This window comes from Mastomys coucha, chromosome X (assembly GCF_008632895.1).
Source record: "Mastomys coucha isolate ucsf_1 chromosome X, UCSF_Mcou_1, whole genome shotgun sequence".
Classification (NCBI taxonomy): Eukaryota; Metazoa; Chordata; class Mammalia; order Rodentia; family Muridae; genus Mastomys; species Mastomys coucha.
In genome coordinates, this window is record NC_045030.1 from 127846947 (window position 1) to 127859386 (window position 12440).

General features: G+C 45.4%; 1 protein-coding gene across 7 annotated transcripts in view; it reads left to right on the forward strand.

The window, feature by feature from the left end:
- Nucleotides 1-10739, forward strand: part of Drp2 (dystrophin related protein 2) — a 54782-nt gene extending 44043 nt beyond the window's left edge. For all 7 annotated transcript variants that reach the window (XM_031367730.1, XM_031367750.1, XM_031367757.1 and 4 more), the window contains 7 exons: nt 127-263; nt 531-596; nt 842-907; nt 1764-1907; nt 3494-3731; nt 5900-6020; nt 6281-10739. In XM_031367730.1, the coding sequence (XP_031223590.1) occupies nt 127-263; nt 531-596; nt 842-907; nt 1764-1907; nt 3494-3731; nt 5900-6020; nt 6281-6405 (897 nt within the window). In that variant the 3' untranslated portion in view covers nt 6406-10739. The remainder of the gene's footprint in view (nt 1-126; nt 264-530; nt 597-841; nt 908-1763; nt 1908-3493; nt 3732-5899; nt 6021-6280) is intronic.
- The last annotated feature ends 1701 nt before the right edge of the window (nt 10740-12440 follow it).

The window sequence follows — 12440 nt, forward strand, 5'->3', positions numbered from 1 at the left end:
GGTATGGTAGGCACAGACGGCAGCGGGATACCAGACATTCTGTGCTCTAGTGGAAGAAGAGTTCCAACATCTCATGGGATCTGGGAAGTCACTAGCATGGCTCTCTCTGTTCTGTCTCCCCTGCAGACCACATCTAGTGAAAACATGAGGGACTTTGCCACAACCTTAAAGAATAAATTCCGCTCCAAGCAGTATTTCAGCAAACACCCTCAGCGAGGTTATCTGCCTGTGCAGTCAGTCCTGGAGAGCGACTGCAGTGAGACGTGAGTAGCTGAGCAGAGGCTCCAGATGACCTTATCCAGTCCACTGACTGAGCTGGGAAGGTGCTGAGTCACAGATGAGCTGGACAATGTTCCTGGGTCCAAGCCACCAGCGACAGAGCAGGTCAAGCTTAAATCTGACCTAGATTGTGGTCTGAGCAGGAGCCACTCTGTATCTTGTTAGCATCCTAGCGATGGACTGGGGAGGGTGGGGAGGAGACGAGCTTTTGGTTGCCTTTGGTTCTCTGAATGGTTGATGCTTTCTTCTAGACCTGCTTCTTCCCCGATGTTGCCACACGCTGACACACACTCTCGAATTGAGCATTTTGCCAGCAGGTACCACTGCCTTTCAGTGGGAGTGGGGACTATACAAAGTCCAAGGAGGAGTGGGTGGGAACCGTGGGAAGTCCAAGGACAAGGAGAATGAGAATGAGCCAGGGGAGGTGCAAAGTGGAATGTACCATGGCCAGCCATGCCCTTAGTGGTGTTAAGTTCTGGGGCACCTCCTATTGTGCCATTGGAGTGCTGGGGATGGAAGCAGGCATTCTGCATTCTCTCCTATTGTGTCTCTGTCTTTCTAGGCTTGCTGAGATGGAAAGTCAAAACTGTTCCTTTTTTAATGACAGCCTGTCCCCGGATGATAGCATGTGAGTTTCCCCAGCTGCTAATTTTCCAGAAATAGCTGTCCTTGGGATCCTTCTGCCACTGTTTGGGAATGGTATCTCATCGAGAGAATTGGGAGGCTGGTGTGGTTAGGGTCCTTGATTCCCTGAGGAAGGAAGGCTTCTTCCTGACCACAGTTTTTAGGGAGAGAATCAATTTCTCATCTGTCAACTGAGCTATCTACCAAGGCCCCTTCATATCACATGATAGCACCTTCAGTGCCCAACTCTGAAAAAGGATTAAAAAACAAACAACAACAACAACAACAACAAAAAACCCCTCCTGTCTAAAGCTGCAGAAAGGAGCCATGATCTGAAGATACAAAACCCCATTAATGCTACAGAAACCCTAAGTGAAAACAGAGACTTGACACAAGTATGGCCTAAGGGAGGACTAGTGCCATAGGACAGAGAGGGAGTCCTTGCCTCTCTTAAGAGTGGTTCCTTGCCTGTAAAGAAGGCCTAGGAACTGCTGACATGGAACAGTCTGGTCCTGACTGGGACCACATCCTTCTGGAATGTGAGAAAGGGAAGACACATAGAGGGGAGAACAACATGGAAAGGAAGGAGACTTTCTCATTATACTTGAGAAAACCCCAGAAGCCCCAGCATCCTGGGAATATCTCCCAATCTTCTCTCAGACACTGTCTCTTTCAACATCCCCATCTCTTTCAACATCCCAAAGCCCGAACTTGATGCCTGACTTTCTTTATGTGACTTCAAAGTGAATGGGCCAGCATACATTTCCTGGGGTCTGAGCTAGGATCTGAGAACTGGCTTCCTGACTTGTTTCTGTCTTCGACACCTGGTCACCTCCCTTCCTCTGCCCACACCCATGCAGCGATGAGGACCAGTACCTGTTGCGGCACTCCAGCCCCATCACAGACCGAGAGCCGGCCTTTGGACAGCAGGCTCCATGCAGCATGGCCACAGAAAGCAAAGGGGAACTAGAGAAGATCCTGGCCCATTTAGAAGATGAGAACCGGTAGGTATGGTCATGGCACAAATTGGTGTGGGTGCCAGAGGCTGGCAAGTTGAGCTTAAACCTTGACACTTTGTGTGCTATGTAACCTGGATCAAGCCACTTACATTTTATGATCTTCCATTTTCTCAGCTGTTTAATAGGGATAACAGTGGGGCCAACTTGCCAGGCTTTGAAGACCAAATGAGATCAAGCATAGAAAGTATCAGTCCTTTTAGTAAGGGATAATCGATGTTGATTCTTCTAATAATTGTTTTGAGTCCTTGTAACATAACCCTGACTTTTCTGAGTACCTTCTAGATACAGGTAGAGAGAACACTAGAAAAACACAGATGAGAATACAGCCTGTCCTTGCTCTCAAAAACACTAGAAAGAACTACTTGCTACTGAGTGAAATTATCCCGGGGGTCGTGGGGAGGTGACCCTACCTAGAGCATTTCTGAAGCACAAGACACAAAGTGCCACAGAAGTAGAGGTGGCTGCATGGGCCTGACAGGAGTTGAAGGCTCTTGGAGGGAGGAGAGGGCCATCTGCAGAGCCTCTCAGGGTACTGCCTTTCAAGCATGAGTGTGCACAGGAGTCGATGGCAAAGCTTGGGAAATTGCAAGTCCACACCTCAGTCCTGGGTGTGGAGGACCTGAGTTTCTTTTTCTAGCCAGCTGTCAGGGATGTTAATATCACTGGTCCCCACCCTCCCCCTTGGAATGGCAAGTCTTAGAACAATGTTCCTCTGGTGGTGGAGTGCAGGTGAGGACCAGTTTGCAAAGTGAGTGTCGCCAGTCCTGGAAACAGAAATGCACAAACATACAGTAAGCTTTTAGAAACTTTTCCAGCAAATGACCCTGTCAGGATAAAGCACACCGTTAGTGTAAGTCCATCACATGAAGTAAGAGAGAGACCAATTTAAGAGTTGTTGAACTTGTGGGGCAGGGCACGGCAGTGGTGTGAACTATGGACTAGTTATTCACATTAGGACAAGCTATCATTGTACTATGGAATGAATTATGATCAAAGCCCTGGTTTCTCCAGGGAAGGTCAGAGAACCGCCACATTGAAGCAGCAGAGAGCAGGCTCTGGAAAACGCTAGAAAGAGCATGATTCTCTTTGCCTAAACAACAGAAAGTGATAATGCCTAAATTTCGAGTGAGTCCTCGATGGCCCATTATGAACATTCAAAGCAGGTCAAATTGGAGGGCTGTAGAGAAAGGCGGCAGGAGAGGTGGTCTCTTTATTTATGCTAGGTCTTCGCTGAGAATCTAAAAAAATCTCTAAGTAGAAATAATAGGTAAGCCATTGACACTAATGCCTCTTTTATTTGCAGAACATGTTCTTACCTGCTTTTGAAGGTCAAAATTAATCCCCAAAGCATCAAAGCCCTAAGACATTTCTTATGTGAAATGTCAGCTCACTGCTCCGAGGCTTCAGGATGGCAGTGTAAATGTCAAGCAGGCTGGAGAGGAAGTGGCTGTGGCCATTTCAAGCAGAACATCTCCAGGGATTGGGTTGGGAGATCACACCTGAGAAACAGCGGACCCATAGAATCTGGACCCCGCTAAAGCCTTAAGTCTTTGCATCTGTGTCCATGGCAGGATTCTCCAGGGAGAGCTGAGGCGCCTGAAATGGCAGCACGAGGAAGCAGCCGAGGCACCTACCCTGGCTGAGGGCTCTGCTGAAGCAACCCCAGACCACCGCAATGAAGAGCTCCTGGCTGAAGCCAGGATCCTGCGGCAGCACAAGAGCCGCCTGGAGACACGTATGCAGATCCTTGAAGACCACAACAAGCAGTTAGAGTCTCAGCTACAGCGCCTGAGGGAGCTGCTCCTGCAGGTGAGGCTGGAGTTACAGAACCAGGGCAGCTCCCTGGTTCCAGAGTGGGGCACAGAGAGAGAGAGCTGGGGGTGGAGCAGAGAGAGGAGCTGTGGCAGTCAGGCGATTTCTTGAGAAGAGCTGACTGGCGATTGGGATGAAAGGATGGAGAAGGAAGTGGGCAGAATGGGTACATCCTTAACCAGTCCTCCTCCCATTCACTTCCATACGCCTCTGTGTGTCACTCTCAAGCTACCTACGGGACTTTTAAGGACTTTTAAGAAGGCTCTACCTCACAGCCCATTGGAATCTGGAATTAAATTAACAAACTTCAAAAACCATCAGAAACCAAAGGGACTCAGTTAGTGTAACACCAAGCATAAGGACCTGAGCTGCATCTGCAGAGACCATGTTTTGTTTTTGTTTTTTAAAAAAAGCCAGGTGTGGTGACACACACTTGGAATTTCCATGCCAGGGACATTGATTTCAGGGGTTTGCTGGCCAGCCTAGCCTATTGGTGAATTCCAGGACCATGAAAGACCGTGTCTCTCAAAACAACGAAATGAAAACAGAAAAGAAAGGTGGACAACACCTAAGGACTGACAACCAAGGTGGTTCTTTAACCTCCACACGCATGCCCATACATGTACAGACAAATGCACACAAATGTACGCACATATATGCACACGTATATACCAACCCATAATGCAAAATGTGGCATTTTCAGGTTTAGACATGTATGGCAAAAGAAATATTTTTACAATAAAAGACTCTTTTGTTGCAATTTGCCCTTTTTGTCTCTGGGAGGTCAGGCAGCTCTGGAGTCAGATAGCTTGGGCTTGAACATAGTGGCTATGGAGGCTCAGAAAGTTACTTAATCTTATTTGGCCCCAGGTCTTTTATCTGTAAAACAGAGGTAATGATAATACCAGCTTTAAATTTAAAAAACAAAACAAAACAAAGCAAATCAGTAGACGTGGAGAGATGGTTCAGAAGTTAAGAATGCTCATCCAGAGGACCAGAGTTCGGTTGCCCAGCACCATGTAGGTCAGCTCACAACCATAAGTAACTCCAGAGGTGAGGAATCTGGCACCTTCTTCAGGCCTCCAGAGGTACCCACACACATGTGGCATTATACTCACAGATACCACACATAAAAATAAAAATAAATCTATTTTTAAAAGGGGCTAGCAAGGTGGCTCAGCTGGTTAAGTCCTTACCACGCAGGCTTGACGACCTGAGTTCAGCCTCTGGGACCTACATAAAGGTGGGAAGAGAAGCCAACTCTATGACGTTGTCCTGTGCCCTATACATAGCCCCTATAGCATAAATGCACCTGCACGTACCACACACGTACAGACAGTCGTAAGAGTAAGCAAGCATTTTAAAAAGTAATGGTACCAACATCATAGGATTGTAACCATCCAAAAATCAAATATTGTATGTGCAGAATTCAGCAAGATACCAGGAATATAGCACATAATCAAATAATCACAATTATCTGTCACTGTCATCATATGCAACAGACAGTGTCCTTGTTCTCTTTATTATCCAAGGAACAGCCTTTTTCCTTTAGTAACTGATTTTGAAGTTCGCATTCAAAATACTATTTCCATCCAGGCCTCTGTACATTTGTATTGCCATGCTTTGTTCTCATCTGTTGTCCTCCCCATTGCCCTCCTCTGGGCTCCCTCTTCCCCTCCAGTTCCCTCCCTTCTTTCCCAGTCACCACCCCCCCATTCTGCTCTCTGATGGTGTGCGTGTCATTGGCCTCTTTAGTTCGGGGGACAATCTTTAATGAATTCCTGGAGTTCTCTAACATACACTATGCCATGAACTGGCATGATCAGGTATGCAATGATGAAACTCCAGGGGGAAAAAGGGGGGGGGCTCTAAATAGCCTAATTATAGTTGAAAGGGCAGCAAAAGACCCTTAGGTGCTGTGCCGTTCTTGTAAGTACCAGGAACCTCTGACTCGTGTTGTTAAAAAAAGAACTTAATTGATAATTAAACAATCAAAGAGGTTTCATAGAGGGAGCAGGCCCAGTGTATGGCACCGTGAACAGCTTCTTAAAGACCCAGGGCAAAAGGGTGAGCGCAGAGGCTCTAAGGTTCCTTTTGAAGCTCAGGGGTCTAAGAATGAGGTCATGAAGGCAAAGCCACTTAAATCACGTCTTACCTCTTGCTAGCCACCCACTGAATCAGACGGCAATGGCTCTGCAGGCTCATCCCTAGCTTCCTCTCCACGCCAGTCAGAATGCGGTCATCCCCGGGAGAAGGGACAGACTACTCCAGATACTGAGATTGCAGGTAAGTTCTCCCATGTAACCTTCAGCCATCTCTCCTTCCCAAAGTTTTACTAGGGCTGGGACTAGGGTTGTGTATAATTGATTTGTTGACTGTTTCTTTCTCAAAATGTCTAGTGAGTGCCTCCTCCATACTAGTCATTTGAATGGGAGGGTATGAGTACTCTGAACCCACTATTCAGCTAATAGCAGTCTACCTCGGCCTCTTCCTTCTTACAAAGGAAATCTCAAAATATCTTTCCAAATCTCTCTCTTCTAACTTAGATGATGTGGGGTCCAAGAGTCAGGATGTCAGCCTATGCTTAGAAGACATCATGGAGAAGCTCCGCCACGCCTTCCCCAGTGTGCGAAGCTCTGATGTGACTACAAACACTCTGCTGGCCTCTTGATGGAGTCAGATCCCCATCTTGTAGTTCATAGTCCTTTCCTGATTCTTGTCAATGCCTTCCTTCCCTTAACCTTTGCCCAACCTTTCCAGTACTCACTGGCCCCACATTCCTCAGCCAGAGATATTTGGGCCTGGGGCAGCAGCAGGGATCTAATGGTTTGTGAGATGTGGTGGGGGAAGAAGGGAGGAGAGGTGTGCTTCTTCTGACTCTAGAAACGGACCCATTAATCCTTAAGATTGAACCTGTCTCTTATGTTATTCTGCTGTTGCAGCCCAGGCAAAGGCACTTGTCACCCAGATAAGGAGCCGAAAGTTACCTTGCAGAGCTAAAGCAGTGCCCACTGGTCCCTTTCACTTCTCCGTGGAAGGGAAAGCTTGATGGCCCCAAGGTTCTGCATTATTGATCCACCAAGGGTTATATTCCTACTCTCTGGCCCAACTGAAAGAGACAAGTGGGAATCCCTGAGACACTCTTCCAAAGTGCCCCTTGAGAAGTCTGGGCAGTTTATGTCCTATTAATTCAGCTCCAGAGCACAGTTCTCACCGTGAGGACTCTATCTACATGTTTTTTTCCTCACATATCTTTAATTCATCCTGCCACAGTACCTACCAGAGCTTCTCTGATGAAAGATCCATTCATTGTAGACGAGCTTCCACCCTATATTTGGTAACATTAAAGAAATACTTGTTTCTTTATATCCCCCCCTCCCCATGCTCCTGTTTCCTGATGGCCTCGGCATCCCAAGAGACTCATTGAGATGCTCTGGAAACCCATCTGAAACCACTCTTTGGTTTTCTGAGTCTATCTTCACTGATGTGCTGGCAGGAGTGGCAGTTTCTTTGACCTAGAACGGCCTTGCTCTCTCTATTTTGTGTGAGAAAGGAAAAGAAGCCCTCTCTCCTAGGGGAGTATGGGCCTGACGCTCTCCAGGGTATAACCGTTTGATAGCATAAGTTGGACTGGGTGAGATGGCTCATTGCCCCCAGATATTCACTGGAAAGTTCCAACTGACCAGCCTGAATAGTGCTCCCTGCTTAAAAGCTACTAGACTTGAATCAGAAAACTGGCCACATTCCACCCAAGGTGGAATAGCAGCAAGCTCTTCCTGCACATAAAACTGTTGCTAACACTGAAAGGTGAACCATGTCCTCAAAATGAATTAACTTTTCCTAGGCTGTATATACTGTGACTCCTCTGTCCAGCAACTGTTGGAAATAAGAGTGTGGATGTGGAAAGAGTGGGTTAGGGAACTTGGAGCAGAGGCAGAGCATACTTAGACTACTTTCTACTGGGGAGAGCTCTCACCCCAGAGCCTTGCAATGGACTAAAATTTGAGTTTATATATACACATCTATTCTACATATCTACTGTACATCAGTGCTCTCCCAGCCTTACTCACACATTAAATTCTAATAGTTCTTAAAGAATTAGTGTCCTGCCTTGCTCTTTGTTAGCCTCAGTCTCTAGCGGGAAGATAAAGGAAGGCATCCTGACTGTGCCCTTAGGATGTTTTTCTCTACACTGATATTTGAGGCAAATTGACCCTTAGACTAATCCAAGGAAAGCCTGCGGCCACAGAGTCATCTAACAGGAAGAGGCATTCTGTACTCTTCACTAATTTCAAACTTTGTTCCACTGAGACTTGGGCCTTGGGTAAAATTTTCTTACCACCCTTAACAATGATTCAGAAACCAAAGTAGAGCGCACCCAAGCTCTACCCAGTCTACAAAAAGGAAGGACAAAAGGCATAGGTTAGACGTTGCCAGGCTAAGACATAGAATGCATCCTATGGTCTCTATTAGGCCCTAAGATCTGAATCATGGCCTTACAGGATGCAGTGGTTGTCACCACGGTCAGGAGAGAGTGAAATGTTTAGAGTTCTGTCTTATAAACCAAGCCGAGGCAAACACATGGGACTGCTAGGAACCTAGATTGATCTGCCCCCAGGGAGGTAGAGCAGTAGCTTGATTTCAGAAGTCTAGATTGCATTCTCCCCAACCAAGCCACAGATTCAAGGGTCAAATTTCATGCCTGGAGATCTCTCAGAAGAACTGGGTATCTACTTATATTGCGAGCAATTGAAGGCAAGCATCAAACACAGAACTGGATCATAAGTCAGAATGAGGCATCTTTGTAGGAGCCTGGATTGTGGGCAGGATTCAGACAAATTTGTTGTGGAACAGGGGACTCAGAAACTATGAAGTATGTGCCTCCCTATGCCTTAGGAGCACAGATACTGTGAAACAATCTAAGATACCTTTTAAAAACCTCTACTTGAGCTCTTAGGCCACCTAGGGTCTGTGACAATTTTATTGGAACTGGACTTGGTAGAAAAGATGTTGATCTTGTTATGTAGGGTTTGTGCTGGACGTAGACCGAAGCAGCAGGTCAAGGTTGAAGTCTCACTAAGGGAGTCACTGGCACTTTGCCATCTTGTGTTTACCTGCAATGCCCCAGATGAATATATTGTGCAGGGATCCAGTAGCAATCACCGCTCCGTATGTAGGCAAGTTGCCAGCCATGATGAAAATGGCTCCTTGGACAGTGTAAATTCACACTGGGGCTGAATTTAGCAAAATGTGTTCTATGTTATTGGGTGTGTTGTGCATTGAAGCTCCTCAAGGAGTCTTGTGTAATGTGTAGCCCTAGAGTTGAAGGTGGTAAAGGAGTTGCTGGATTAGTAGTCTAAGGAAAACCTTCTGATTTATGAGCTAGCATCCGTGATGAGGAATGTGTTTACTGGATTTGTTATCCAATAGTGGAGGCAATTTATTCTGGACAGAATTTGATAGAGAACAATAAGCCATCGAGAGGATAGCTGATAGCTGTGCTTTCGGCTCAAGCAGAGTGGCTTCACATCGACAATTGTTACATTGTCAATTGTTAGGGAAGGTTGACTGACTAGAAGACAAGGAAGGCTGTGGTATGTAATTCCACAGAGAGTTTTTCATCCAGGAGAACATGTACCCTTCTCTTCAGAATATAAGGGTGAGAATCAAGGTTCTCAATGTTTCTCACAAGGCTCAGGCTCAGGCGGTACTTCACAGTGGAGAGACCTGATTGAGATGTCAGGTGTCTTATGAACTCTCTGGCAGGCCACAATAGTGAAAAACAAACCAAGGGCAAGGCAGAGGCAAAGCCTGGGAGATTTTTTACCACCAGATTAATTTTAAGGACTCTCCTTCCTTCCTGGGGTATGTGTTTTTAAAGAGTTTGGGGGTTCAGTCCCCAGCTTCAGGCTAGAGCATTTGTTTGAACTCAACATTTTCAGTAGTAGAGTTGTGGCCTCTGGGACTATTTTCTGTTATTAATTCCATCCAGTTTCCTTTGGTACTTTGGCAAATAACCAACTAGGAGTGCCAAGCTAGGAACAGTCCTGGTAGAGAACCTAGAGACATTGCCCTAAGGCTGTGGAAATTTAGCTCCCCAGCTGGGTAGCCCAACCAGTGGGCCCTTCCTGCGGAAACCTGGGACTTGGGACAAAGAAACACTTCAGCAATTCCTCCCTGTTTTAACACTTGTGACTGTGGGTGAGGGGGACACTCAAGGCCAGGGCTCCTCTCCCAGCATCCTTCTCCTTTAGCTGCCATTTTTGGAAGGAGACCTGCTGAATGTCCTTGCTGTTCCCAAGGCAGTATTAAAGGCAGACTGAAGTCTGCTATGCTGCTCGCTGACTGCAAGAACAGATCACAAGGATAAAAACTAGGGTATCGGGGAGGTGTCAAGGGTAGCATGCCAGTGTATAAAAGTTTGGGATAAAGGGGGCTAGGAGCAAATGGGTTAACTTCAATTGCCACTCACTGTGGTGCTTTTCCCATTTTATCCTTGAATTCTGCTTTGAAGAATAAATTTGTTATTTGTTTACTTTGGGCCCTCTGGTTATTCTCTCCAATCATGACATTTGTCCCTCTTCCAGTATTTTGAGGTGGACAGAAAAGAGCATAGGTCAAGAAGCCACAGGAATACTGCCAGTTAAGCTCTGTTTTTTACTCTAAAATTGTGGATATATATATATATATATATATATATATATATATATATCGTGTGTGTGTGTGTGTTAAACTATCCCCATTAACTGATGGTGATTTTATTTACCGTCATTTCATGCCAAAATAAAGCTCTGTTAGTCCTTCATTTACCCCAATTTTTCTTTCCTTGCCAGTCCATAACAATACTGTCCAATGCAAATGTGAATCACATCCATAGTTAAAAATGTTAAATCATGTCAAAAGTAAAAGTACATTGGGGAAATTAAGTTTAATATTTTAGCCCACCCAACAAATACTATCTTTCCAGCTATTCATTTACAATTATTATTAAACACTTATTGGGAATATTTTACGTTTTTGCTGAGTCTTTGGAATTGTCAAAAATGTCAGCTTGTGATAAGACAAGCTAACCCAGATCTATACAGTTACTTACAGAGACACAATAATAGTGGAATATTGCTATACACTCCCTAGGTCTCAGAGGAGGATGCTGAAAGGAATCAGATGACATGTAAGGTGGTGGACGCCCCCGATGCTGAGCTGTCAATGCTATATTATAGCTAAGCAGGCTTGTGACCTATAGCTGGACCCCAGAAGCAGAAAGCCCTCCACCCTATAAGAATGAGGAAGGCAGAGGAGACACTGCATCATGGTAGCCTCCATAGATTGAAAGGCAAGTAAAGAGTCTTGTAGTCCCCTTTACAAGTCACTTCATGTATTCTGAGAACGTTAGAAGGTGCTCCACTTGCTCAGCTTGCCACGGCGCTTTACTTTCAAAGCCTGTGCAGATGGTGTAAGATTTCAGGGTACCCAGCACCAAGCATTTCTATAGAAGTCCAGTACATAATGTTTATTTACAGACACATCATGGATAGCTATATGTTAGACATGGCTAGCAGATACCCTATTAGAGACCACAGGACTATAATGTCAAGTAAATAGCAAGCTGTGGCAAAGAAAAACTTCGTAAGATGTCAGTGTGTATACACATCTTAATATGTGTATATTCGAGTTAAGGTGTGGAGAGTCACGACAGCAAAGACTTTGTGATGAAAGCAGTGGTAAAGCAGTCCCTATGGGCGACACTGATAAGTGTCACTAGAGAGCACAGAAGCACACTCAAGATGGACAAGCTTGTCTTTATCTGTTTGTGTTGTCTGACCTCCTTCCCTGCTTCTCAGCAGAGGTCTGGCTGCTCTCAAGCTACGGTATTGGACAGAGACTTCAATAAGGGTGCCTTACACGTGTCACTCCCCAGTGCCACCTGTGACACACGTGCCATCCTTACTGCTTCAGCGGTCTAGCCGGGATTTCGATGTTTCTGTCCCAGTTCTCCACCTTGGCTGACCTGCCAGGTCCATCTCCCTTTCAAACTCAGCCTCTTGCCCTATCCTGACACAATTTCTTTTACCCCTTATCCTTCTCTTCCTTCATATCATTTCAGTTCTAGGTTTCTAGAAAACAATTCTGTAACATCTTTTCATTTAAGGGTTTCTTATCCTTCTGTCCTAATATTAGCATAACTTTTTTTGGACATGCTTATGCCCCTTAGTTCTACTTCTTTCTGTGAATTGCCCTTAGCATTCTGGCTGTCTTTGACTCACTTTCCCAGGCTCCATCTATATACATTGAGTCACTCTTTTCTTCCCACTGCTTGTTTTCATTTGTGACAGAGCACTAACCTTTCTTAGAGCAGTAATTCACTTTTTCTTTCTTTTTTTTTTTTGGTAATTTTTTTATTTTAGTTTATTATTTTTATTTTTATTAGATGTTTTCTTTATTTACATGTCATATGATAGCTCCTTTCCCAGTTTCCCCTCCAAATAAAATAAAACATAAACAAAAACAAAACCCTGTTGCCTCCCCCCGCTCACCAACCAACCCTCTCCCACTTCCTGGCCTTGGCATTCCCCTACACTGGGGCATAGAACCTTCACAGGGCCAAGTGCCTCAAGACTAGGGTCTCCCTGGTAGCTAGATGGATGCTCAAAGAGGTGACCTTCCTACAAGACAAATAAATAGTAGGGCTGCAACTGCAAGCATGTA